This window comes from Ailuropoda melanoleuca, chromosome 9, assembly GCF_002007445.2.
Source record: "Ailuropoda melanoleuca isolate Jingjing chromosome 9, ASM200744v2, whole genome shotgun sequence".
NCBI classification, from domain to species: Eukaryota; Metazoa; Chordata; class Mammalia; order Carnivora; family Ursidae; genus Ailuropoda; species Ailuropoda melanoleuca.
The window spans coordinates 20395764-20422500 of NC_048226.1; the positions used below are offsets into that span (position 1 = coordinate 20395764).

The 26737-nt window shown below is 55.1% G+C and overlaps 2 protein-coding genes and 1 long non-coding RNA gene across 5 annotated transcripts in view; 1 reads left to right on the top strand and 2 right to left on the bottom strand.

Moving 5' to 3' along the window:
- The window catches only part of FAM189A1 (family with sequence similarity 189 member A1), a gene marked incomplete at its 5' end in the record, with an annotated part of 496657 nt that extends 475773 nt beyond the window's left edge, over window positions 1–20884 (top strand). The window contains 6 exons of the mRNA XM_019808470.2: window positions 753–913; window positions 1519–1654; window positions 9302–9377; window positions 14466–14672; window positions 16274–16348; window positions 17441–20884. Coding sequence (XP_019664029.2) covers window positions 753–913; window positions 1519–1654; window positions 9302–9377; window positions 14466–14672; window positions 16274–16348; window positions 17441–17763 — 978 coding nt within the window. The remainder of the gene's footprint in view (window positions 1–752; window positions 914–1518; window positions 1655–9301; window positions 9378–14465; window positions 14673–16273; window positions 16349–17440) is intronic.
- LOC117803734 lies at window positions 3672–8028 on the bottom strand. Its single transcript, XR_004627728.1, has 3 exons — window positions 5027–8028; window positions 4305–4380; window positions 3672–3888 (listed from the first exon to the last, which is right to left on the bottom strand). It is a non-coding gene; the product is annotated as an uncharacterized LOC117803734 (long non-coding RNA).
- Window positions 20885–22188: 1304 nt separating the features above from the next.
- Window positions 22189–26737, bottom strand: part of APBA2 (amyloid beta precursor protein binding family A member 2) — a 218292-nt gene continuing 213743 nt past the window's right edge. For all 3 annotated transcript variants that reach the window (XM_034667971.1, XM_034667970.1, XM_034667969.1), the window contains 2 exons: window positions 25559–25699; window positions 22189–23127 (listed from right to left, as the gene is read on the bottom strand). In XM_034667971.1, coding sequence (XP_034523862.1) covers window positions 23056–23127; window positions 25559–25699 — 213 coding nt within the window. In that variant the 3' untranslated portion in view covers window positions 22189–23055. The remainder of the gene's footprint in view (window positions 23128–25558; window positions 25700–26737) is intronic.

Consider the following 26737-nt stretch of genomic DNA (forward strand, 5'->3'; position numbering starts at 1 on the left):
AAGTTTCTTTTTGTTTAAGCGATTTTAACTCAGTTTGCTCAAGCAGCCTCTAGGTTTTAAGGTTGTCCCACAGAATGTTCTGGAGCTCATGATTCTTTTCCCTCGGAGCAGTGTTTTACAAAGTTTATGAATTTTCTAGGACTGAGAAGTATTCGTAGATACTATGTGTCCAAAGGGACCCATAATGAAATATTTGAGAAATGTTCCATTAATGGGTTAAACAGATTTTTTTTTTTTTGGTTGGGACCTTTAACATACTAATATGCGTTACAGGGCTCCAAGAAGGGAGTACAATATGTAACATTTTCCAAATCTGTTTCGCTGTAGGAATTTGGGGGGAAGTGGAGAGGAACATCTTGAAGGACTGGTGTTTTTTCATGAATGCGCTTTGGGAAGTGCTGTCTTAAATCCTGGATGTCAAACACCCTTTTGACCCACAGGCTTTGAGTAGCATAATCTGAAGAGAAAGATTTAGGGATGGGGATAGAATTAAAGACTTCCCAGACTGTATTTCTCCTTAGAACAGAGGCATTCTGTGTAGCAGTGTGAGAAACAAAGCCTAACAAAGAAGCTTTGGGGGCGAGGCATTCCTCACGGAGCCATCATCTTGAAGTGTGTGTTTCGCCGTCACAGTCCGATGGTTTAAATTACATAAGTTCCAAATGGATCATTAAAGCTTATGTGTAATTAGCTTAATTAGACATAAACCACACAAGATGTCCCAAATAACTCTGAATCTCTCTGTTTTCCAGTTCCTTCCACAAAGGGTACATTCCACCAGCCCAGCCTGCGTGACCCCCCATGGCACCGTGCTCCACCAGACCTTGGATTTCGATGAGTTCATTCCCCCCCTCCCACCTCCACCTTATTACCCACCAGAGTACACCTGCACGCCCACAACCGAGGCCCACAGGTGGGTCTTTCTGGTGATGGTGGTGGTGACTGGCATGGATGCCAGGAAGATAGGAGCAGTCAGGGAGGTAGAACTTGCAACAGCCACGTTCGTTTTCAGTGGGGCAGCTGAGTGGAGGAGAGTGAACATACGAAAGCATGTTTGATTAGAGAGCAGAGCGTGAACAGTGAAAAGAGGTAGAACGTTGGCTTAGAGAGACCAATTTCTCTTGGTATTGCCGCCGTGCAACAACAAAAGCAAACCTAGCCCCACAAGAACAGCTCCATTATGTTCTCATGAAACGCAAACTGCTATTGAGTTATGGTTATTAACATGACCTGTAAAATTTAATTAAAGATTTAATCTGCTCTATGATTATTTTAATTTTAGTAGACAGGGCCATAGAGTTTAGTGAAAATGTCGACGTCTCTCCAGAAAAAAACTAAAAACAAAAAAAAAGGTAAAAGTGCCTAGTGAATGAGCCTTTTATTTCACAAACACAATAAGTATTTGACCAGGGGAAACCCTGACAAGTGATATTTTGATTGCATTTAAGAGAAAGGTCAGCAGTTCAGGCTCCCCTCCCCCACCCCAGCAGTGACAATGCGATGGTTCTGCCTTTTCAGGGGTCTCCACTTGGACTTTGCTCCCTCTCCATTCAGCACTTTGTATGATGTTGCCATCAACAGTCCTGGCCTGCTCTACCCCGCTGAGCTCCCCCCGCCCTACGAGGCCGTGGTAGGCCCAACCACCACCAGCCAGGTGAGACCCAGGCCCCAGACAAGCCAGTTCCCTACACTAAGGCACACTCCTTGCATTTGTATTTCTCTCTGTGGTCTTGCGGAGAGGAGGCAGCAGGCTCAGAGCAGAACCTGCAGAGATCCCACCCTAGGCCCGAGGATGCCAATCCCAATGTTTGTGCTTCTCCCCTGTGGCTCCTCTAGTGTGTACCTGAGCTGAACATGGCTGGTGTGTCTGGGGACACAGTGCAGAAGGAGCTCTTACAGTTCAAAGCTATGAGCAAAGACCCCCAGGGATAGAGCTTGGGCAGTGAACCAAGTATCCAGGGGACTCTGGCCTGCATCAGTGACATGCCTCTGTCATTGTCTACTGGGGAGGTGAGAGAGCAGTCCTGGATCCCTGGTCCTGCATGAGGCCCTGGGCAGCCATAGGCCAGGGAAGTGCCTGAGCCACCAGGTAGGTGTAGCAAGCTTCCTCTGAGCCGGATGAGCCAGGCACTCCCCAGCCTCGGGGTGCCTGACCCACAGTGGGCATGGACTGGGGATATGTTAGTGGACCTTCAGTTTCCTCGTCTGTAAAATGGGGATCATAATAGTACCGAGCACATAGGATGGAACGGAATGTGTGGAATGGACCTAGTGCAGCACTTGACACAGAGGAGGTCTGATGCAGCAAACATCAGTTACCCTTTTTATGGTATCATCGTCATCATCGTCATCATCACAGCTGTCACTCCTGAATATCAACGCCACAAGCCAGAGCAAAGAGATGTGAATACTCAAAAGTTCTTGCAGCACCTGAGTGCAGGACAGGCTACAGGGAGGCACAGGGCTGGGGGCACATGTGGGGAGCACAGCAGTCACGCAGAGAAGGGGCACATACAGGGAAGCTGAGAAATCCTGCCAAGAATGGGGGCCGCAGCCAGTTCTGGGCCCTGAGCCCCAGGCAAAGGAGAGTGGGCAAAAGCAGGACCATGAGCATCTGAAGGATGCTGCTATGCTCTCCTGAGCCCATCTGGACCCACATACCTGTGGGCTTCTCAGCAGCATGGAACCTTTGGGACAGGCATCCCAAGTCACCTACCAGGATGGAGTATAGGCCTCAGACCTGGCCCAGACCTTCTGATGTCCTCGCTGCCTCTTTGAGATCCCAGGTCCACATGGTGAGAAGGCCAGGAGGCAGTGCCCATCTTTTTCCTGGCCACCCACTGAGGAGCTCCTGGGCCTAAGGGACCTCTGTGGCTGGAAAAATGGTTTTGCACAATGGCTGTTCAGGGTCAGCTTCCACAAGCCACTGGAGACAATCATATCCACAAGGGAGATCACATTCTGCAGGCCAGACGGTTGTGGGACAGGAAGAGAAGCCAAGACGTGCCTACCTCTGTGCCCAGTGGGATGTTGGCCACACATTTTTTGCAAGAAGGATTCTCCTTGAGAGTCACCTAGGCACGACTGCTCGGGCTGCCCCAGCCCACCCTGGTGGCAGGTGACAGTGTGGGCTACCTGAGCCTCTGGGCCTTCCTTCTCCACCTACTCTTGCCCTGAAATGTCCTGGACCAGCTCATCAGGCTGCAAACAGCAGACAGGGACCAGGCCAAGGACTCCTGGCCTTTTTTCTGCCCACAGTATGAACAGACGTGTGGGAGCTGCCTGGGGTTGGGGTGGGGGTGGGACCCATTAGTGGAGAAGCAAAGCATGACTGTGAAATCGTATTTCTAAACTTATAATAATTGCATTTCTCTTGAATTCTGTAAAAAGCTGAGTGGAGAATTCTGCCTTTCTGCAGTGATTTATTTTCCTCTCTATGATAAAAATAATTCAAATCAGTATTATCAATGGAAACTGTGTCCTGTGAAGGGAGTCATAAGAACTCTGAGCGGAGCCCGTGCCCTGCTGGAGGGTACTGGGAAGGGGCATCCAATCATATTTGGGGGTGTTTGTGAGCCCTCAGCTCACAGGGAGCCTCTATGAGCTGAGGGCTCAAGCTGAGTGGGGGTTAGGTGGCAAGGTTCAGAAGAAGGGACAGCGCAGCATGCAAATCATCAAAACAGAAGGCCGCTCAGGATGAGTCTGAAATGAGTATGACGTGGGTCAACGGTGACCTGCTCGGGCAGCTCAGTGGTTTCTGAGGTCATCAGAACATCCACGCAGTGTCCATGGGGTGATAGGTTCTGTAGCTTGGAGCCTTGGAGACATCCGGGTTAGCCGCAGAGATGGTCACCAAATTCTGGGGAACCAGGAGGGGTTGGGTGGTCCCTACGGAATGGCAATACTTCAGGGTGCTAGAGGAACAGAACGGGCTGCAAAGCAGACAGAGGACAAAGGGGCTCCTAGAGGGCCAGGACTCACAGACACAGTGGTTCAGGAAGGAAGAGATGGGCCAAGTGCCGCCCAGAGGCTGTGAAGGGCTGACCCTGGTCCCCCAGGCTCACCATCCAGAGACTGCTGGTGACCTTGGCAGGAGCAGCTGTAAGGGGCAGTGGGGTAGTGCTGGCATGGGCTGGAGGAGGGGATGGGACATGAGGAGGTGTAGCAGGGGTGTGAGCCAGTAGTTCTTGGACTCCAGGGGGCATCCCAGGCTTGTCAGTCAAATACGGGTGGCTGAGCCCACCCCCAGAGCTTCTGAGTCAGTAGCTGGGGAGGGGGATCCTGCTGAGAATTTGCATTCCTACCTGAGCTCCAGCTCCCCCTGCTGTGCTGCTGTTCCAGAGACGCACTGGAAACTGGAGACATCACTCTTGTCAGATGCTTGGCCAAGAGAAGAGAAGATAGGAGGTAGTTAGAAGGACTGTGCGCCTGGGGCTTAAGGGTTTACCAAGGGGCTGTGGAAGGGCCTGGGGTGGGGGTGGGAGGGTGAGAGCAGCTGAACCAGGGTCTGGGAGGGGAGTCCATAGAAGGCAGGCTGACCCAGCCTCAGATGGTCAGCTCTGCCCTGTGACCAGCAGGGGTGCCAGGCGGGGCAGTACATGGGCCCGGAGACCCCAGCAAGCCCAGAGGTGTGGAATTCTCCAGGACTGCCTTGCGCAGAAGATAGAGGGAGCTCTGCTTTCACCCCTCCACCTGCTGCTAATTGCCATCACAGGAATTCAGCTCCATGCTGGGGACCAACTCTGGCCTGCCTCTCTGTTCTCCCTTCTGTGACCCGTCACTCCCATTTCCAGAAGAGAGAATGTCATGAAAGGATGAGTGATTCTGGGTCCACTACCCTGTGGAGAGCAGCAGGACTTCTCAGAGCCCTTTGCTTCTCAGTCCTGATGGCAAGAACCCCTCAACAGCACAGTCCTGATGATAGAAATGGGGAACACCTCCCTCCAGCCTATCAAGGACCTGGATGCTGGAAAGTGGCCTCTGGATTTGGGTGTGACATTTGACGCACCACCCCACACTTGCTCACCAGAAGGATACTGATGAGTGTTCCATCGCTGGTTTACTCTTTTCTTCTGGAGTGTGGAATACAGATCTTCCTCGACTTATAATGGGGTTACAACCTGAGAAACCCCTCGTAATTTGAATATTTCCTTAATACCCCTAACCTACCAACCAGCATAGCTTAGCCCAGCCCACCTGAAATGTGCTCAGAACACTAACATTAGCCCACAGTTGGACATAACCATCACACACAAAGCCCGTTTGATAATGGAGTGTTGACTATCTGGTAATCTCTTGGACACTGTACTGGAAGTGAAGAACAGATGGTTATGTGGGTGCAGAATAGTTGCGAATTGTGCCGGTTGTTGGCCCTGGTGGCCTATTGCCCTCACCCCACCCCCCAGCAGCATGGGAGTACCACCAGTCGCTAGCCCGGAGAAAAAAAATCAACAGCAAAAATTCTAACTATAGTTTCTTTCTCCTGAAGGCCTATCGCTTTTGCACCATCGTGAAGTTGAAAAATCCTAAGTTGAGCCATCCTACATAGGGGACCGTCTGTATGTGGGAGGATAATGTTGGTTCTAATAGGACACTGTTCTCCAAAATGATTGAGAATTTTCTAAATGGAGATTTCTTTCACATCATTTTGATGATAAAATCCTCAGGGCAAAGGAAGACCCGTCTCATATTGCGTTGGCTCAGAAATGGCCAGCTTACAAGGGTCTCCACAAATCTGATCTGCGGAAGAAGTGTGGGTCCACCTGGCCTTTCTCTGGGCCAGCCCCTCTGGGGTTGGGGGGGGAGCTGGTGATTAAGGGGCCACTGCCATTCTCCCCTCCAGGGGAAGCCTGCGCCTTGCTGGGCCCATTCTCTTTGACCCCATGGTCTGGCAGCACTTTTCAATCCCACAGACACCCCTGGGAGGCTGAAAGTCAATGAAACCCATTCCAGTTCACAGAGGGAAGTCTGCGCTGGCCAGCTGCCCCCTCCCCTGGGGCGGCCCTCCCACCTGCGGACAGTGAGGAGCTGCCCCCCTTTACAGCGCCATCCTTTCTCCCAGGGTGAGGGGAGGTTAATTACTTCCCTTGTGGACAAATGGCATGTAAATTGCCTACAGGGCTCATCTGGATAAAGGAGGAAGACGGACTGACGGAAGAGCACAGTATGTGTTATGTGAGCTCTGTATCCGGGCAGGAGGCCGCTCATTTGGGGAGATTTTTAATTCAGGAAGGGAAAGCACCCCTTGACTGAGCGCATTCACGTTGACCCATTCACTCTTCCAGATTGGAGACTTCGTTTGCAATGTCCTTCTCTTTCCCATAGCTCGAGACCACAACTGTGGGGCAGGATCCAAAGAGGTGCATTCCTTTCTATAGCAGGAAAGTTCCCGAGAATTTGCCAGTTTGAACTTCCTGTGCGGATGACAGGCTTACGTTCCAGGGACCACAGAAGACTGTGCTGTGTTCTGTGGGATATGGAGCCGTGAGCTGAGCAGAATCCCCTCCTCGCAGAACTAACGGCTTGGCATTTGGAGTTGACATGATCCAGCGGGGCCTCAGGAATTTTCATTTGGTGGCCATCTGGCAGGCAGGAGGGAAACCTGAGGTAGGAGACTAGAAATCGTGAGACAGGCAGTGGACAGGGCAAGAGGTGCAGCCAACCACCAGTCCTAAAGGTTAGAATTTACAGTTTCAAATGAAATCACCTTTACATTTAAAAATCTGGAAAGCAAACCCTCTTCAAAGATTTCCTTGGGACACTAGGCTAAGATCTCAATTCACATTTTCTGTGATTGCAGACAATCACCCCCAAAGAAAATCTGGTATAAATCTGATACACACTGGTTGACCCAACCCAGGAATGGGAAATTTACTGCAGAAATAGGGCAGAATTTTCATGCGGGTGTCTTAGCCACAGAGCTTCCTAAAAGGCGACGAGGAGATTCAGCTTATTTGCCCAACGCCAACTGACTTTTTTATTTTTATTTTTGCTTTTTGAGAGAGAGAGAGAGCACGTGCACACATGTGAGCAGGGGAGTGAGGGAGAGGGAGACAGAATCTCAAGCAGGCATCATGCCCAGTGTGGAGCCTGAGGTGGGGCTTGAACTCACAACCCTGAGATCATAACCTTAGCCGAAATCAAGAGTCAGACCTTTAACCAGCTGAGCCACCCAGGCGCCCCCAATGGACTTTTTAATTACAACAACTGGTCAATATAACGTGTCTGGGAATAAGTAAACGCAACCTCCGACTGTCCCCCGCAAAGCGATATGCACAGCCTCACCTCTCAGCGGCCCTCTCCTGCAAGAGCTGTCATAAACCTTTATTGCTAAACTCAAATTTCAACTTAAATTCCGTGCCATAAATATGTGTCTTCTCCCCCCTTCTCTGCTGCCTATTTAATTGAAAATGCCGTGTGAACCTCACAGCTATTCCCTCCCCAGTTTTTGGGTGGCGAGGTGGCCTTGGCCATCAGGGAGGACCAAATTCAAATTAAACCCTTGACACCGCGCTTGTGAGATGTGATAGATAGGCTGCCAGGAGCTGTCTGTTCTCAAAACCAGATTTGACCGAGAGCCAGAGGGAAGCCAGTGCCGCTGCTGCGAAATATGAAATGAATCCAATTTCCTCCTGACCTTGTCCCACTGTGCCTTTTATTTCTCTTGTTTTATTTATATTTCTTTATTACCAGAAGCTCTTCTTCAGGCCTCGAGTGTCCAAGTGGCCACCCATGCCTGCAAAATAAAAATAAATAAATAAAAAGTTTTAAGAGTCAGGAAGAGGATTAGAAGGGAATGAACCTTGAGGGTGTTGTTCTTTTTTGTGTGATTTAGCAGAATATTCTCGACAGAGATTTCCAGCATGGATTGTAGGCAGATAGCGATGTCAGTGAAAAAGCGAGTGAGCGTTGGTGGCCATGGGACTCTCCCTCCCCCAGTTCCCTCCCCAGCAGAATGGGCTGTGCTGGGGAAGGAACATAGCATGTGCGGTACTACACATAAGTGGGATCAAAGGGAACAGTTAGGGGGCTCTGGGTCTTGGCCGCAGGTGCTGCTCTTGCTCCCCAAACCCTGTCCGGGTCCCTGCCGGGGGCACACTTTCCCCATTTTGTGTCAGTGGGAGGGCTGCAGCCCAGCACCTGCCACAGCTCCAGCCTGGTGGAAAGAGGAGACGGAGCCTCTCAGCTGTCTGATTGAAGTGGCAGGAGACAAGGGAGGCAGGAATGTAATTACCTGAGCTGGAATCCGACCAAGCCGCAGGGGCCCACCTCACCTTCCCAGACCTCCCCCAGAGCTCATTATTTGCAAGCAGGTCCCCAAAGCAATTCTGAAATAACACAAGGATTCCGAAATCACTTTCGGAGATAGCACAGAGGCACACGTGTATGGTGTTCATGACAGTCAGGCACATGGTCTGTGGGGGGCCGTTATCCCCTAAAAGGAGCAATGGAATGGTTGTGGTCACCCAGGGTGGGAACCGAGTGTGCGAGCAGAGGATGGGGCAGGCGAAGACAGGGCAGGAGAGCAGAGGTGCCCCATTCCCACCCAGCAGAGGAGGTCTGGTCTTCCTCCTGTCCCCCCGCCCCCCCATACTCCCAAAGGCCTCTCTGGGCAGAATGATCCATTCAAGAAGAAAAATGCAAGATCATGATGACTTCCAAACACGATGCAGTCTTCACGGCCACCCCCGCCACCAGGTCGGGACAGTGTGTGCAGAGTCACGGGGCCCACGTTCAGCCGAGCACACGGCCCTGTGGACGCGGACCCTGAGCTCGAGCTCAGGCAGGGACGGCAGGCTTGGGAGCAACTTCGTGACTGCATCTGCAGAAGGCAAAAGGGAGGAGGAGCGAATGGAAGCCCTGGGGGAGCCTGGGAGCTCAGGGAGGCCGAGATTGTTTCTTAAATGTCCACCCTGGATCCAAGCTGTGCTGGCCCAACGCATTACAGGTCTCATGACTGTCTGTCCCCCGTGGCTTTATTCTTCCTGCTGTGGATGCAGGGAGGAGAGCGGTTGGGGGGAGGGCATTAGAAGTGAGACCAGGGGCTCTCCTACCTCCTACAGTGACTCTGGAGGAGCCCGTGTGGCCTTTGTCGGCCCCCAACAGTGCCCCCGGAAGTGGAAGGTGAGTGGGCTCAGGGTGGCCGGCACCTGGCCCCGGTGGGCTCTTGGGGAGCGCTGGGCACTCTGTTTTCAGAGGTCAGAGAGACGGGCTTTGGCCTTGGCAGTGACAATTTCTGGAGCCTGTCATGGTCCCCTCCAAACTACAGATGACCCATCTGATGCTTCATTTCTCGCCCTAGCTTACGAGTGTGGATCCGCAGACGACCGAGTCCAGCCCTGGGGACCCAGACACCACGGCTGGCTTCAGCACACAAGGTAATCTCGCCCCTTTCAGCATTTGAAGTAAGTTTCTATTTTTCAAAGCACCTTTCCTCCTCCTGTTCCTTTCTCTCCTCCTCCTTGCTACTGCCCTCGCTGCCCTGCTTGCTTTTTAAGGGGTTGGAATTTGCTACAGCCTTTGCTGGTCAGTTGCATATACGTTCTTGAGCTCCTCCCTTAACAGCATGCGGTCGTGAGTCAGTACACCTGGGGGCCCTCTTGCTTTCTCTCAAGGGACTTGCCCCCTCCCCCCCAGCGCCCTTTCTCCTCCACTTGAGGGGTATGGGTTTGAAGAGACTCTTGACTTGATCTCGGGTGGCTTTTCTAGAGCTAAAATTATAGCAAGTTCCATGTCTACTGGGCTTTTCCCTTGGGAGGGAGCCAGGCCTGGACCCCTGTGCCCATTGGCTTTGGCAGGAGAGGCAGGGGGAAGGACGCTGGAAGTTGTATCCTGGCAGACACTGAAGGAAGAATGTGGAAGGTCTCCTCTCAGACGGGGGTGGGAGCCCTGTACAAAGCCAGAGGCGGAGAGGTCATCTGAGGTGTCAGGAAAGCAGACAACCCCTAGTAGCAGAGGGAACAAATGGGCAGGGGCTGGGTCTTCGGGTGGGCTCATGTGGGTGGGTTTATTCAGAGACGGAAGTCAGCTAACTCATGTGAGATAACTAAGGGTCCCAGAAAGACCACCATTACAGTCCCAGGGCTGTCTGCCCCCGGCCCCAACTCTAGTTAACCTCTGAGGAATAAGAAGGGGCCATCCTTCGAAGATGCCTCTGGGTTGTAGGAGCCTGGTCTCTGCCATTCTAGGATTTGGCAGTGACCTTGTCCTTCACTTGGTGGCCCCCAGCAGCCATTGAACGCTGTGTCTAAGAGGTGGTACCCTGTGGCCTTCCCAGAGATGACTGCAGAGCACAGTGTGTCTCAGTCCCCACCACGGGTGATCACACTGTGCTGGTGTGATCAGTCCAGCATGCACTTTGGGCTGATGGGGCCCTCTCCCCATTCCAACCACATCACTCCCAAAAATGTAAGTTCTGGAGGGGAGCAAGGTCAGCGAGGCCAAGCAGCCTGGTGGCTCCGAGAGCCCAGGGCAGGTAGAGATGGACAGAGGAGTCAGGATATTCATCCAGGAGGGGCCTTCCTGACTGCCCAGGATCCGGACAGTTAACTGGGCTCAACTGGGAAGCTCGGGGCTGCTTCCAACACTGACTCCTGGCAGAGGACCCAGACCTGGAAGTGGGCGGGATTATATGGAGAATGGACAGACACACTCATGGGACAGCAGGCCAAGCAGGTTTCACTTTAGAAAAGATGTCTCCCGCCAGGTAATTTCTGGATGGGGTGAGGTTGAGGTCCATGTCATTTTTTGGCCTATGCATATCCAGCTGTTCCAGATCATTTGTTGCTTGTGTACCTTTGTCAGAAGTCAGCTGGGCATAACGGCGTGGGGGTATTTCCAGGCCCCGCGTTCTGCTCTGTTCTTCTGTGTGTCAGTCCCTCTGCTCTGACGACTGGTCGCCCTGTGCTAAGCCTTCCCATCGGCCAGCCGCACCTCCACGCTGCTCTTCGTCAGGATCGTTCTAGGGACTCTACAGCCTGCGTATTTCCATCTCCCTCTTAGAACCCACTTGTCTGTGTCCACAAAAACTCGAGCTGGGAGTGGGGCAGGAATGGCATGAAGCCTGCAGAACAACTTGGGTAGAACTGCTTTGCACGTCTGAGCCTTCTGGTAAGGCTGCCTCTCCGTGGCTTTGGATCTTCGATTGCTTTCTTCAGCATCTTATCATTTTCGGAACACAGATCCTGAATATGTTCTGTTAAGTGTATACTCGGGAGTTTCATTTTCTTTGGAGCAGCTGTAAATGGTGTTGTGTTTTTACTTTGGGTTTCTGCACACTCGTTAATGCACGTGACCGATGGCGGTACGGATGCGATTCATTCTTGTGTGTCCGTCTGGTATCCTGCAACCTTGTTGGACTCACGTATGAGGTCTAGAATTTTGGGGGGTGGGGGTGCCCGGAAGGGGGTAGATGCTGGTATTGTTTTTCACTTATTGAAATAAAAGAGTAATGAGGACATTACCAGAGGCTGGCAAGGCCAGAGGGAAGCTACTCCACCCAGCCCTGACTGGCAGCTTGTAAATCAACCCACCCCTTTGGCAAAGCATCTTGATAAAGAACCATAAAACTGTTTATGCCGTTAGATGTGGTGATCACACTTCTGGAACCGCCCTAGGGGAGTAATGCAAAAAAAAGAAGAGAAAACCGTAAACATTCTGAAGATAACTTACATTTTTCATAATAGTAAAAACTTACAGGGACGATGACGTGCATTGATAGGAGTCAAGGAAAATATGATACATATGGTAAATATATCATCATACACTAATTAGGAAAAATGCTTGTGATCCATTAGGTGAGAAGCTGGAAGTCCATTAGGATGATTAGTGCTGTGCAAACAGGCTCACAACACAAGCTGGTGAGGGGGTACAAAAATGTCTTGGGCTCGGAGCTTTCCCTGTCGTGTTACCCTAACTCTGTAAGTTTCCATTAATGAGAGCTGTTCGGAGCTAAGTCATAGTTCTCTCTCTGTGACTCTATCTCCCTGGGGAGCTCAGCCATTGGATTAGCGCTGACATTAAGAAAGTTGGGATCGAGGATATATGCTTATGTCCAATCTCATCAAATGGTATATATTAAAAATGTGCAGGGTTTGGGGTGGCCATTACACCTCAAGAAAGCTATAAAAAAGAGGAAAACAGATTGAGAGGAATCAGCAAGAATGAAGAGGATTGGGGATAATTTTACTATGCCGCTGTGTGATTTTGATACAGTTAATAATTTCACTTGCTGGTTGAGGTTTTCTAAGGATACGGGAAGTGTTTCTTTTCTATGTGGATACATTCGGCTTTGAGTGCTTGCCCACTCATTCCCTTCGAATCAATTCCTATGAGTGAAATTGCGGAGTCCAAGGAAAGGGGTATTTTAGGTTCGGACGTGTTGGCCACGTGGCATTCTGGAAGGGTTTTGCCTCCAGCGTCCATACCCAACAGTGTTTATGACGTGCCAAGACGTCTTCGCTCCTGATGAGCCTGTCCCCCCTGCACGTGAGGCATACGCTCACAAGATTGTGAGCGCTTTTTACATATTTGTTACCCACTTGTAGGTCAGTTTGGGGTCCACTTTTTTGCAGTCTTTTGTGGTTTGTGTTTTGTAGATTTATAAGAAAAATATTTGTTAAATAGGACATTTCCTCCCTTTGCTGTCCGTGGCAGGGATGCCTTTTCTGTTTGTGCTCTGCTTCCTCCCTGTTAACGATGCCTTTTGCACACAAGTTGCACGATTTTTCTTGTCAGATTTATCAGGCTTCTCCTTTCCGGTGTCTATCAAGTTTACAAAGTCTGTCTTCACTCCAAGTTTGTAGATTTATTCTTCTATATTTTCGACGACTATTCTCCTAATATCTTAAAAAAGAAAAAGACTGGGGCGCCTGGGTGGCTTGGTTGAATGTCCGACTCTCGATTTCAGCTCAGGTCATGATCTCAGGGGCAGGTGACAGAGCCCCCAGTTGAACTGTGCACTGAGTGTGAAGCCTGCTTGAGAATCTCTCTCCCTCTCCCTCTGCCCCTCCCTACACCTCCCCACCTCTTACCAAAAAAAAAAGATTAATCATCCTAAGAATTTTTTTTTTTTTGCTCTGATTTGTGAAGTTCAGTTCATCCTTCTCTTTTTCCAGATGGACTGCTAATTGTCTCAAAGCATCTATGGAGAGGGCAGGGGTAGACAGTGGAGGGCTGGTAAAGCAGGAGTGCTCTAGAAGTGGGCTGCTTCCATCCAGCTCTGCCACTCGTGGCCTCGTGACCCTCTTCCCCTGAGGCCTCTCAGCCGCGTTTCCTGAGTGGTAGCCTGGGAGAGCCGGGAGGATTAAGTGGGAGGTCACCTGTAAACCCCTGGGCCTAGGGCAAGCTCGCAGATAGGAGGGCTCTGGAAACAGAGAGGCCTCCCACGGGACCCACGGAGAGGGATGAGAAGGACAGACCCCAAAGCTTCCCACCCCGGAGTTTTCAGGCTGCTGTGATTCTTACAAACAGCCCCCAGGGTGAGCTGCTCACATCAAAATTCTGCCCCTGATGGGTGAGGAGCCTCATGGAAGACAGCTCTGAGGTTGTCTGGTAATGGGATAAAAGAGGAGGGAGCAGTGCTTTTCAAGCATTAATAATGTGCGCACAGGTCCCTGCGATCTTATTAAGACAGATTCTGATCCGGTCCCTCTGGGGGCCAGCCTTGGAGTGGTTGGAGTGGTCCTGGGCTGGAACGGGACCTGACCAGCATCACAGGGATAGAGCAATGGATCGCGCACTTGGTTGGGGGTGGGGGAGACATCAGAATCCCCCGGGGGCTTGTTCAAACTCCAATAGCTGGGCCTACCCCCGAGTTTCGGAGGCAGTGGGTCTGAATGCTGACACATTCCTGGGCAATGACACTGCTGGCCTGACCCACGTTTTGACAACCAAGCAGGCCTTCCTGCCCCTGCCTGCCCAGGGCAGGGCTTGCACCCCAGGCCCTGGACTGTGCCCTGTGTGCATGGCAGACAGGTTCTCGGGCTCAGGAGGACCCGGCTAGGATGCCCTCTTGCCCATCCGAGCCCTGCCTTTCTCTGCTTGGGCTGTGTGCCTCGAGCATTCTGTGATGCCCCCCCTTCCTGGCCTTCAGACCCCCAAGGCAGGCCCTGGATGCGAGATGGGGCTGTTTCCTGACTTTTAGTCTCTTGAGGAGTGTGGAGAGTGTAAGTGCCCCGCGCCCCATCCCCTCCTGGAATGATTTTTGGGAGATCATCTGGTGTCCACCCAAACCTTCCCACACCATAGAGCTCTTGTAAACCTGCTCCGTGTTCCCACGCCCTCGGGATTACAGGTTGGTCTAGAGGAGGTGTTGAAGGGCAGATGACTCGGGCCCCCTGAGAGGGCTCCAGGAGGCCGAGACTTTCACTCTCAGCTCCAACAGGAGCGTGGGCATGCGCGGGGCCCTTCGTGGGTGGCTCTGCGGCGGCCCAGCGCCAGCCTAATGTTATGTTCTTGCCTTGCAGAGCCCACAGGTAGCTCGAGCCTCCTGGCATCTGAGGGCGCCACTGCACAAGGCCTGAGCCCCGAAGGCCCTGCGGGTGCCTCCCAGCCCCTGCCACCTGGCCTCGAGTCCCTGGAGGGCCCTAACCAGGGCACTTGGGTGGTGCCAGGTCCCAGCCGTGTGGCCCGCTCCACCAGCGACCCCACTTCATGCTCCTCCGGTGTGGCAGGTATGACTGGTCCAGCCCTGCTGCGTCCCCAGCATGTGCCCTGCTCTGCCCTGGACACTGCAGGCCTCAGTGAGCTGAGAGTCGAGGCCAGGCCTTGGGACCTGTGCTCTGGGGCCACTTTGGCAATGTGGCCTTAGTGCCCGAGGGCCCTAGGGAGGGGTGGACAATTAGGGGCCCCTGCTGTGCACCCACCAGGCTTTCTACTTTCTGGCTGGGGCGTCAGGGGAGAAGGGATGGAAGAATTGGCTTGATGAGAGCCCACCCAGGGTCAGCTAGCCCCTGACATTAGCCTGCCGGTTACATACCAACTCTGGGGCCCCGGTGGGGACTCAGGTCAGGCAGGTGGCCACAGGCTGTATCCATCCATCAGCCTTGGTGGCTCTTTGGGCCCCTTGGCAGCACTCCCTGTGTGGCCTGGAGCTTGTCACAATCACCCCATGTGACTGAGGGGGCAGCGCCCTCCCTGGGCTGTTGGACCTGGCGTCAGAGTTCCTGTGCCCAGAAGCCCAGGATTTGCATTTCATGCCAGCCCCCCAGGGTGCCTGGTGCCCCCTGAAGCCAGAGAACCCACACTTCCTCCCATGGTGCTCGTTTAGAGGGGGGAGGATGGCAGTGTCTTTGCTGGTAAAGTTGGGTGGGACTTGCGGCTGCAGGGCCATCGGAGTGCAGACTCGGTGCACTGGAACCGAAAGAGCCCTGAAGAGGCCCACTTGGTGCTTGGACTCAGTGGTCTTGTCCAGCTGAACCCCAAATAGACAGGATCCGTGCCCCAGGAGAACTGTATCCCTGAAAGGAACCAGGAACCCGCCAAGGTCATTGCCTACAAGGGCCCTCCTGCTGGGAATGCCAGATTTGCCCCGCAGGCTCCTTGGCCTGCATCCCTCTGTCTCGCTGCCCTCCCCTCCCACATTCGGCTGCCCGCTCACGAGTCAGAACTCCGTCAGACCCTCCCCCCCCACCTCCCCAGCCCCGTGCCGGAATATTCCAGACTCAGCCCTTGTCTCTTCCCCGTGAGGGCTGTTACCCGTTCACGTCTGGGGGACGATCCCATGCACCTGGAGTGTCTGCTCTGTGGCCCCGATGGCTTCCTCTGGCCTATCCCCCCTGCAGGGAAATTTGGGCTCTGCAAACTGTGACATTTTGGGGGTGGGGCTGAGGAGAAGCGGTGGTTTGATCACAAGTTGTCACAGGACGTTCTCCGTGACCCCACACACCCTGTGGGCGCAGACCACGCCGTGTCTCCTCAGCCAGACAAGACAGCTACTGTTCCACGTGTCAAAAGCGTGTGCCTCCCCGGGGTCTCTGGGGACCCTCGGGTGCGGTTGGGCCCTCTGACGAAGGGCACTGGGGTTGCTCGGGGCACTGGGGTTGCTCGGGGCACTGGCCCGCCGCGCCCTGCCCTGGGGATGCCGCCTGCCCCGTGGGGGTGCCAGCTGTGGGACTGCTGCTGTCCGACCTGCACACGGCTTCACGCAAGTGCAAGAGCCTCCCTCTGCTGGCCTGGCATCGAAGACAGTCGTCAGCCACGGGAGGGTGAGAATCCTGTAGTCAGGAATCCCTTTCCCCTGCCACGTGCTAACTGAATTCTCTCTCTGATTAAGGCAGTGCCTCTTCACACACCCCGTCCTGCAGCCGGGACCTGGAAGCAGGACTGTCCAGGGCTGCTTCGGGGACCGGTGAGACCCTCCTTTTCTAAAGCACTTAGACATCTGCTGCGAGATGGGGGAGGGGAGGTGACTCGTGGTCCTTGGCTGCCTCTGCCCGAGTCCGGGCTTTGCAGTGCCAGCCAGGAGCACGGGCTCTCCAGCTGTGAGGGCTTTGAAAGAACGGCCTTGCCTTCCCTTCTGTCCCATTAGAGGCTACAGCTGATGTAACAGGCACGTGACCGCTTGCTTCACTGTATTTATGAGACGCCCTTTGGACGGGAGATGGGCCTTGCATGTGAGGTTTTTACAGTTCCTGGTGCTTAACCGTCAGGCTGGCTCCACTGCCACCAAAAATATGCCAAACCACCCAGAATGTGTTTCCTTTGTGTACCTGAAATATGCTGTAGGTGAGTCAGGCCTTAATCTGGTCCCTGGGGAGCCGGTCACAGGGGACTGCCCGGGGCTGGCTTTCTCTGCAGGCACCGTCAGACCATGGCTTGTTCCTTGAGTCACCCAGAGCAGCCATGGCCCTGCTGGGAGCTAGTGATGTTGCCCCTGACCTCGGCCTGGGAGCAGGGCCCAGGTGCTCTGAGCTCTGGTGCACTGAGCAGTGGCTGCTCTCACCCCTTGACATGGTGGGAGGGTGAGGGGGCCCTCCTTGCCCCTCTGTCACCCCCAGCTCTGGTCTTCAGGCAGACCCATCTCTAGATGCCCTCGGACCCACAGGGGCAAAAGCCATTGAGCCAAGGAAGGCTGAGAAGGGCCAGCGCCCCTGGGAGTGCAGGAATTCCAGCAGAGACAAATGCAAGGGGGATCCCTACCTGCACCTGCCCCTCTCTCCCTGCCTCTTCGCATTTTGCCCGCAGACCTCCAGCCCTTCAGCTCCGGGGGGACTGTGACGCCTCTAGATTAACCCCAGCTCAACTCAGGGCTGAGAGGGGCCAGGCCACACGGGGGATGAAGGGACACAGGAAGGGGGACACGCCCAGCGAGCCAGCCCAGAAACATGGAAATTCCAGCCGAAAGTGTGTCCCAAGCAGACTGGCGTTTGCTTAACAGCTGCGTTTTGTTTTGTTTTGTTTTGGTGGTTTTCAGATGTTCTCTTTTTCCTTTGATTTTTAGTTTCCCGAGCTCACTCTGTCACGGCTGCCTGTGCGGGTCGGCACCCGCTCTCTCTGGCTGGGCCGCCAGATGCTTGGAAAACCGACCCACGGGTAAAGCCAGAGGCCTTACCAACAGTCTTCAAGGAGCGGCCGCACTCTTTAGTGGACAGCAAGGCCCACGCAGACGCCAGGGTTTTGGTGGCTAAATTTTTGGAACACTCGAACTGTGCCCTCCCTCCGGAGGTGCGGCATGTGGTGGGCACCTTCCGCCCGGGGGTCCCCTCTGAGGAGCCCCACGTGGAGGAGGCGGCGTTCAGTGCCGGCGTTCTGGACCAGGTGTGAACAGGCCACGGGTCCTGATGGGGACACGGACGGGCCGGGGCCCGAGCGTCCTTGCTGGAGGCCACTGTGCTTGCGGGGAGAGGGGCCTGTGGCCCAGGAGTATCTCGGGCTGGCCCAGGCGGGGAACTGCTGTCCCTCTCTTGAGAAGGATCCGGTCCGTTGTTGTCTTGTGGATGACACTTCCTACCGGTGCTGGTAACACAGAAGAATGACTCTCGTGGCCACCGTGAGCTCTCTGGTTTTGTCAGGCATGTAGCACCTAACCAGCGTTCTGGGACTGCAGTGACAGGTGACACCAGAGACACCAAGTATCTTCAAAATCAGGGCCGTCAAGAAGCAAGACTCTCCCCTCTGATTCAGTTGAGTGTTTAGTGGATAGAGGAGGGTATCAAGTAAAATGAGACCATTTTCTTCTGTGGTTTGTATCACTCCATGTTCTACCCTTTCTCATGTGCTGACTGGAAAGACAATGGGTAATTCTGGCACGGATGGCAGCCCGGGCCCAGCTCTCCGCCTGCAGGAAGCAGGGCTATCGTGCGTACGAATCACAACAGGGGACCTCGGCGTGGCCTGGCCTGGCCGCCTCCGCCTCCAGAAAAGCAAGCTGGTGTGGCAGGGAGCTTTGCTCAGCACCCCCACCCCGCCCTGGTCACCTAGTCTCCTGGGCTTCCGCTCTGGGGTACCCTTCCCACTGTCTCTCCGGCTGTCTACCGTCTCCTCCTCTGCAGACACTTGTGGCGAGCCCCTTCGAGGGTTCTCCCTGCGTCTGTGCTCCCCAGGATGGCCCGGATGGGTGGAGGTCTGGGGGGAGGGGCCTGTATCCCAGGATCTGTGCACCTCCTCAGAAAGCAGATCTCTGATGACCCAGAACATTCCCTTCCCAGCCAGGCAGCAGCCACATCTGCATGGGAAGATGCAGGTTGTCAATCATTTCTTTCCACACAACACCCACTGAGCTGGGTACGTGGAAGCAGACAGGCCCAGCCTCTCTGCAGTGGCAGCTTGGGCATTTTGCCTTTCTTGGGCCTCCCCTGCCCCCACTCCCTCCTGTGCCGGCAACATTAACATCAGCCACTTCCAGCAATGGCCCTGGAGCAGCACTGTCCTTAAGAACTTTCCATAGCCATGGGAACGCCTGTCCCCGTGCCATCCACAACAGTGGCCCCCAGCACCCGTGCCGTGCTCTTGCCTTGAACAAGCAGCCCATAACCCACAGTTCTCAGCCGAGAGCCCAAGGGCCTGGCATGGGGCGTGCAAGGGGAGGACTCGACGGTTGCCCACTGTTGCTTGGCGTCCAGACCTCTAGGGGCTGTGTGCTGCCCTTCCCTCTGCTCTGCACCCCACTGTAGCCAGCGTGCTGGGGACGTGTCTGTGTGGTTGGAAGCTGGGAAGGGGCTGGCGGGGCGGGGGGGTGGGGGTCTGCAGGCTGGACGCCTGGAGCCCCCAGGAACAGAGGTGCAGGGAGCCTGCAGTGATGGTCAGCTTTGAACACTTTGCTTCAGTAGTGTTCTTGGTCATTGCTTCCCTTGCCTCTGGGTGAGGTGAGAGAGCTGGACCCATCAGGCCTTCTGATGCCAACCGGAACTTTTCCACTGGAGAATCCCAGAGATGAAATGAGCACTTTATCCAGACTGCAAAATGGGAAATCGCTTCTCTCATTTTTCTCAGCTGAGGGCTTTTGAAGTCCCCCCAAAGCAAATCCCTTCACACGTACAGTTAATTTGATGGTTTTTCCAAGCCGCCTCCCCTAAGCCCATCAGCACAGCATTCATGGCCTCTGAATCCGGGCATTTTCAGTGTGTCTGGGGTGGGAGCAGAGCATAGCAAGCTGCGGGGGGGTTTTCGTGCCCCCCTGTGGGGGGGCCCACACTCAGGCTTGGGGGCGCACACAGCAGTGTCCCTGGGCTGAGCCCTGGGGCCAAGCCTGCACTCCCTGACCCAGCTGCAGTCTGAGTGAGGCCAGCCCCTTGCCTTCCCACTCGCACATCTGGGGTGGAGCTCGGGCATCAGTATTTTATCCTGCAGCCAGGGAAAGCAGCCGCTGGGAGCCTGCCCTGGAGCTCTGTGTCCTTTGCTCCTCCCCTTGCAGTGGGACAGTGTTTCTTCTGCCATCCGGGGCTCCTGCAGCAGCCTGGGCCTCCACTTGGGTACAAGCGGGTGCTCAGCTGAAACCCAGAGTCCCGGATGTTCTCAAGGGCTCTGCCCTTCACGCACCTTTCCACGCTCAGTTGTGCATTTGCTCGCAGCAACTCTAGCTTGCAGTTGAGAAGACTATATCCAATTTTATACCACTGAACTAGAACCTTCTGCCCATCTGCTTGGGGCCCCAGGTGGCCCACATGGGCTCTAGCAGGGCCCAGGGGCCCGGCTTGCGGGGAGGTCCCAGTAAGAGAGAAGTGCCAGTTAGAGCCACTAGGAACAAGCCAGGGACCCAACTGGCCAGTTTTAGAGACCCTGCTCTGCTCAGCAGCATCCGGGGGCCAGGAGCCCAGCAGCAAGCACCCCAACCCCAAACCATGGGGGCGCGTGGCGGGGGGGGAAGCTGCTTCCCCTTGCTGGTGCACCGTCTCCCATCTCTCCTCCTAATACAGCATCAGCGGACCGGGCAGAGCCTTGCTGTTCCGGGAAGCTAAGGCCCGGGGCCCCCACCTGCAGGGACCCCCCCCACCTGCACAAGCCTGGGTCCTGGGCACTCTCCCTGCCTTTTCCCCACAACCCAGGTGGGTTCAGCTCAGCATGGGGGCCAGAGCCTGTCCAGACACTGCCATTTGCCTTGGGGGCCGAAATGACGCTGAGGTGGGTGAGTTCTGGACCCCATCTCTATGGCAAATAAGCTCATCCTTCACAAGGACCTGAGGTCTCCTTCAGCCCATGACAGCAATGCAGACTGAATGCTTGTAACAAACTGTGTAACAGAAAGCTGCTTTCAAGTGGATGTGTTCCCACCCCCGCCCCTCAGCTGTATTGATTCACAGATGCTGCTATTAGGCAGAATTTATAGGAAATTGTTTTCAAGCCACAGGAGACTGGTTTGTACAACTTGAAGGTTGTATTTATTTAATGTACCTCAAGGTGTTTTCATAATGATCCGTGTTTTAATAAAAACTATTTCTGTCCTCTGTGTCTCTGGGTCTAATTGGGACAGAGGCAGAGAGACCGTGGCCTGGGGGCTGAGAGGCAGAGGGCAGGTGCCCGCCAGGGCTGGCCCACAGCTGCCCCTCCACACATGTGACATCCGAGGCTTCCTGGAGGAATGCAGGCCACTGGCTCAGAGCACTTTTTAATTTGGGTTTTTAATGTGAATCGTTTGGTGGGACCTTCCCCCGCCCCCAACACTTGCTACCCATGGCTTTTGTCTCCTGAGCCTGTTCACTTGCCCTTTCTTGGGCAACGCAGGGACACACCCCTTGGCTCTCTTGAGCGGAGGGGGCCTTTCCCTCCCGCTTTTATTCACGTGACATTGCCTCTCGTCTCCCAGGGGTGTGGGCCATGTCAGGCTAGCTGCGAAGGGCCTCATCAGTAGCTCACAGCGTGGAGTGCAGATGGCTTGCAGGCAGGCCAGAGGTGGGTCCTACCAGGCCAAGCTCCCCGGACCAAGGGCGGGGGTCGGGGGGTGACAAATCCCACCTCCAGCCTTCTGATCAAAGACCATGTTCACTCCTAACTCCCTACGCCAGGTGACAAGCCACAAAGGACCCTACAGGTAAGCAGACGCCATCGGGATGGACGGTCCAACTTTGTTTTACAGATGCATGCAACTCACCTCTCCTGGAATCACTGAAATTTAAACCAGGAGAATGGCAAGGCTCCTTCTCTCCCTAATTCAACTCGTCAGCAGCCTGTCTCCTCCCTGGTATGGGGTGGGGGGGCAGGCCTGACACCTGGTGCCTGGACCACCCACCCCTCCGACCTCCCTGGAAAGAGCCCCCCGAGGCACCAGAACCAAAGGGGATGCTGTCAGCAAACACGGCACCACCGCAGAGCCACAGGGTGAGGCGTCAAGGTGGAGGGAAGTCAGGCATCCATTTCTCTGTTAACAAACCAGCCACACAAACCGCTTTTCATCATGACTTCTGGTTTATTAGTGATATTAACGAGTCTTCCTAAGGTCGGCTGCATGCAACACACAGGTCACTCCTTGAATACAGTAATCCTAAAGTTTTAGTTACTGCATGGTAAGGCTTTTTAAGTCACAGTGTATTCTTCAAGGCCGGGGCCAAAAAAGGAGACTTCCAGACAAAAGGACGTCAGTTAACAATGACCTCTAATGAACTGAACTAGACTACGTTTCACGTTATCTACACACGCTCTAATACTGCTCGCGGTGACGCCTGGCTCGCCCAGTGATCTGAGCTGGCCACCGGCTGCCCCGGGAGTGGCAGAGTCTTCCAGGGTGGGTTTTGGCTTTGGGGGATGGGGGAGCTCGTGTGTGGATGTGTGTGTGTAGACAGAGATTGGAAACAGAAGGCTGCCGCTGCGTCCCTTGTCCCTGGGAGGAGGAGCCGGCGGGCCCCACCCCATGGGGGGCTTGTCGGGGGAGAGGCGGCCAGCAGGAAGGGTGCCCACACAAGTCCATGGAGCCTCGGAGCCTCGGGTGAGGACAGGAGCAGCAGGTGTGCTGGTGGGCCATCTGAAAACCCTGAAGTCTCAAGAACGGCTTGTCAAAGTAAAAGTCAAAACCGTGATATTGTCTAAATAAATATGGAGTTTCGCTGTTGTAGCCATCATCTTTTATTTAACTCAGGAGCGTCTCCCTTCTGGTTAAATACAATCACAGGTTCCCGGACTTCACTTACAAATCCCACCCCGGGATCCGGGCTGCAGCAGCGCCACCGGCCCCCTTGCGGCTGTCAGGGCGCCCTCCCCTGAAGCACCCAGCCCCCCCCCAGGGGAAGGAGGGGGCAGGAGGGGACGGCCGCTGTCCCCCCGCCCGAGCTTGCTGTCCTCGCAGGGCTCCCTTCACGTCCGCTCTCCACGGCTTCAGGGAGGAAAGACACACTCCACACCACACACGGGTACAAAGAAACACCCTTTGCCGCCACAACGAGAACACGGGTCAGGATGGGCAAAACACGTGACTGTTTTACAGAGATCGCTTCCTGTGACTCTCCTTTGATGAAGACATACCCCTTTTGTCCAAAAACAAAAAAAAACACCGAAAGTTGGGTCATGAGGGCACACCCTTCAGAGGAGCCAGTGTCCTTGGGTAGGCTGTGGGGTCGGGGTCAGGTCCTGGGTCCAGCCTTTCCAGCTCCGCTGAACCCAGACGGCTGGGCGGTGCAGGCTGGGGGCCTAGATGTACAGCGGGGTCTCCTGGCCCGTCAGGAGCCTGAACATGGCAGCCGGCATGGTTTTCATGTGGATCTGTCAACGAGAGACAGGGGCTGAACCGGCTCCCCCTCGCAGTTCCCGTCCCCTCGATGCGGTCAACGGAACACACACACTCGGCCACCGCTTGCTTCAGGACCCCCTGAGGGCTTTCTGCACAAAGTCCCAGCTTGCCAAGGAAGGAAGAGTGAGCACCTCGTTGAGGGTTAGAAAGCGTTTCCGGCTGCCACAGACTCCTAGCTGGCCTTCCCGGGCCGGTGCTCGCTTTACCCTCAGCTCAAGCTGACAGCAGAGGGGCAAAGAAATCAGACTTTTGTGACTACAGTTCGCCCACTCAGCTGGGGGCAGGCTGGGGGGTGAGCAGGCCTCTGAAGCCCTTCCCATGAAGCCAGGGAACGTGAGTGTTCTGGGGTCCGAGAACTTGCTCACTGAGGGCTAGGGACCTTGTACCCCCCCTCCCCCTCATCCTTTGGGGGTCGGTTAGCAAATGAGCCTTCGAAGCCTGGCCTCAGTCTCTGGCTCCAAGGGGCTGGGTACACAAGCGAGGCTCGAGATGGCTCCCCAGGGAGACTGACCTTGTGGGGCAACCTCCCCCCCATGACGGCTCTGGGAGGAAGAGTGAAACCAGTGAAAGCACACAGGAGCTGGGCTCTGCTTCTGCTGATCTGATCTCCTCTGACTATGCCCGTGGCTCTTGGAGGTCTGGACGGCATGGGTGCTGCGGGCCTCACCCTCCCAGAGCCCAGCAAGAGGCGGCTGGCGGCAGTGGGGGGCACGGTGTGGCAAGCAGATCTCAAGCCCCCCTTCTGACTGACCCAGAGAGAGACCAGTTGTGCAGACGGTTTTCACAGTGTCACATGCTCCCTGCCCACCCCCACCACCAGGATCTATGGGATCAACTTAGATTTTAATGCCGCCATCATTTCCCTGACATGGCTTCTTCCATCAGAGTACTCTGTGTCACTCCTCAATCTGAAACCCACCCAAAACCTCACGTCTTATTATCAGGGACTGATTTTCTAAAGGCGCTCAGGGATGCCGGAAGACGGCAGGCAGACACTTCCATCCCCCAGCCACATCCTCGGCTGCTTCTGTGCCTCTTCGAATACCAATTCATCTCAGGTCTGAAGACTGGGAAACATTTCTCCTCCACCTGATTGGTTTCTTCGTAGGTATGAGGCTGGTCGCCCCAGTGGGGTGGCCATTTCAAACATCCACTTAGGAAAATTGGATTTTCCTTTCTTTGAAGCCATTTGTAAAACGAGGCTAATGGCACCTACCTGGCCCCCCCTCCCTCTTGAGAGCCAGCCATCTGCCACCACCAATCTCCAGGAAAATAGGCCTCCTCCCCCAGCCTGGTAGTTTCACAAAATAGAGTAGGCCCCCAGGAAATGTGGCCAGAAGCCCCCCCGCCCCGGAAATAGCACCCACCCACTCCCCCAGGGGCCAAGCTCCATCCTGTGGCTACCAAGATGCAAGCCACACCCTCTCCCCACCACCACAGAGCCCGAGCCTGCAGTCCCCGGCTCAGCCCCTGGGGCCTTCTGCAGCCCAGAGAATCAAATGTGGACTTCCACCCAGCACCCATGCCCTTTGCAACTGGCCCCTCTCCTGACCCACCTCTGCAGTGGTCTCAGCCTCCTGCGCTTCTCCCGGGGAGACCCTCACCCCATTCGTTCTGACTCCCCCCTTCACACGCCCCCACTGCCACTAACACCCCCACACACGTGCTGGGGGAGGCCTCTTTCCGGACACGGTTCCACACACTCTGAGCACCTTCCTTCTCACCCCAAATTACCCTGTTCACTTATAAGTTCTTCAGGAAACCTGTGCCCCTCCGCTCTGACCCTTGTCTGCCTCAAGCTGGCATTGCACTGATGCCAGAAAGAACTAGAAAAGGGAGAAGGTTAATGCCAGCGACGCAGGAAAGGGTGCAGCAGCCACGGCTGGCCTGCTCCATGGGCAGGAAGCAGGCAGGAAGCATGCAGAGGGGCGAACCCCGGACCAGAGCCTTGTGCCCCGGCGGGGTGAGTCCTGCAGAGGGCAGGGCGCCCACACTGAGCATGCAAGACCCAGTTCCAGAACCTGCGTCAACCACCTTTGCCCTCCTGTCCACTGCACAGAGCTGGAATGAACAGCCAAATGCCGCCTGCCATCCGCTCGTCCTTGTCACAGGCACTCCCTGGGTGGGAGACACAGCCCCGCTGGCTCAGCTGATGCCCAGGGCCCCTTGGAGAGGGAGTGACTGGCAGAGTTCAAGGTGGGAGCCCATGACCAGCACGGGCAGGCTCCAAGGTCCCAGCAAGGCCGAGCTCCCCTGAGAAGGAAGGTTTTTCTGGGAAGGGGACCGGGGGCTTTCCCGAGCACCTCCTATAACCCTCCTCTGGGGCACAGACGCTGATCAGGGCTCAGACGGCCCTAGACTCCGGTTCTGACTCCAGCAAGATGACGACGGACATGGCCTTACCTCTCCGACCGAGTTAGAAAGAGCCTGGACTATCTTCTCATGCGCCGTGGCCACCACACTCTGCCCGTTGATCTCAATGATGCGATGGCCAACTCGGACGCCTCCTCGCTCTGCGATGCCCCCTCGCATGAGGCTGCAGATCTAAGCAGACACGTGTCAGGTCAGCCACACCCACCAGGAGCTCACCGCAGCCCCCAAATGGGAAGCGGGGACATTAGTCACACAGAGGGAGAAGCCCACAGGACAAATGCTTCTGCACGCAGTCTGCTGACTCGCCAACGGGGACGTTTATGACTTGGACTAGGTTAAAAAACACAAGTCAACAGCGCGGCCTGTGGGAGAACCCTGCAGTTCTCAGGGGATCCGCCCCCACCCAGCCATCCCAGAGCCTCTGCTCCTGTGTCAGGGCAGTGTGGAGGGCTGGTGGTGTGCACAGTGGAGGCACATTCTGGAAGATTCTCCGCCAGCCCTACTGTGCTCCTCTTACAAGCGAAGAAGTCACTGTCCCCATTTCACAAGGAGGTGATGAATTCATGAGCCAACAGTTTAGGGAAATGACGGTGAAGTCTGTGAAATCCACCCGTGTGTGGAATTCACTAACGATCATGACATTAAGAAAGGGGGACACCCGCCCAGACAACAAGGAGGCAGCGGCAGACCCCAGAGGGTGAGTTGCTGGCTCGGGAGAAGGTGGGCCAGCTGCACTCCGACGGCTCCGGCTCCGTAGGAGGGATGTTTAAGTCCTGGAGATGCAGTTGGGGTGGGGGGGGGTACACACCAGTCCCTCCCCACCACGCTGCTTCCAGGGACCCACTGCAGAGGCAGAAGCAGGTTCAACCAGTTCAACAACCCTGGGGCAGAGGTTTCCTGATCCCGCCCCGGCACCTGACCCTGGGCATCTAGGCCAGCACAGGCCAGACACCAGTTGCCCTTCCCCCAGCATTAGCTCAGCAGCCCTGGACGGCCACACCCCACCAGCCACGCTGGAGAATGAGGAAGGCCCAGCCCGGAGCCAGGCAGGAGCGGCCTAGGTTGGCTGGACCCTGTTCCCTGAGTGCCCGGGGCCACCCCACATCATTTAAAGGCCTCATGGAATTCATGGTGGCCTTTGTCCTTACGGTTTCCCTAATTTGAAAACACTGCAATTACAGCTCCCATCGCATTGAGGATTTGGTCACT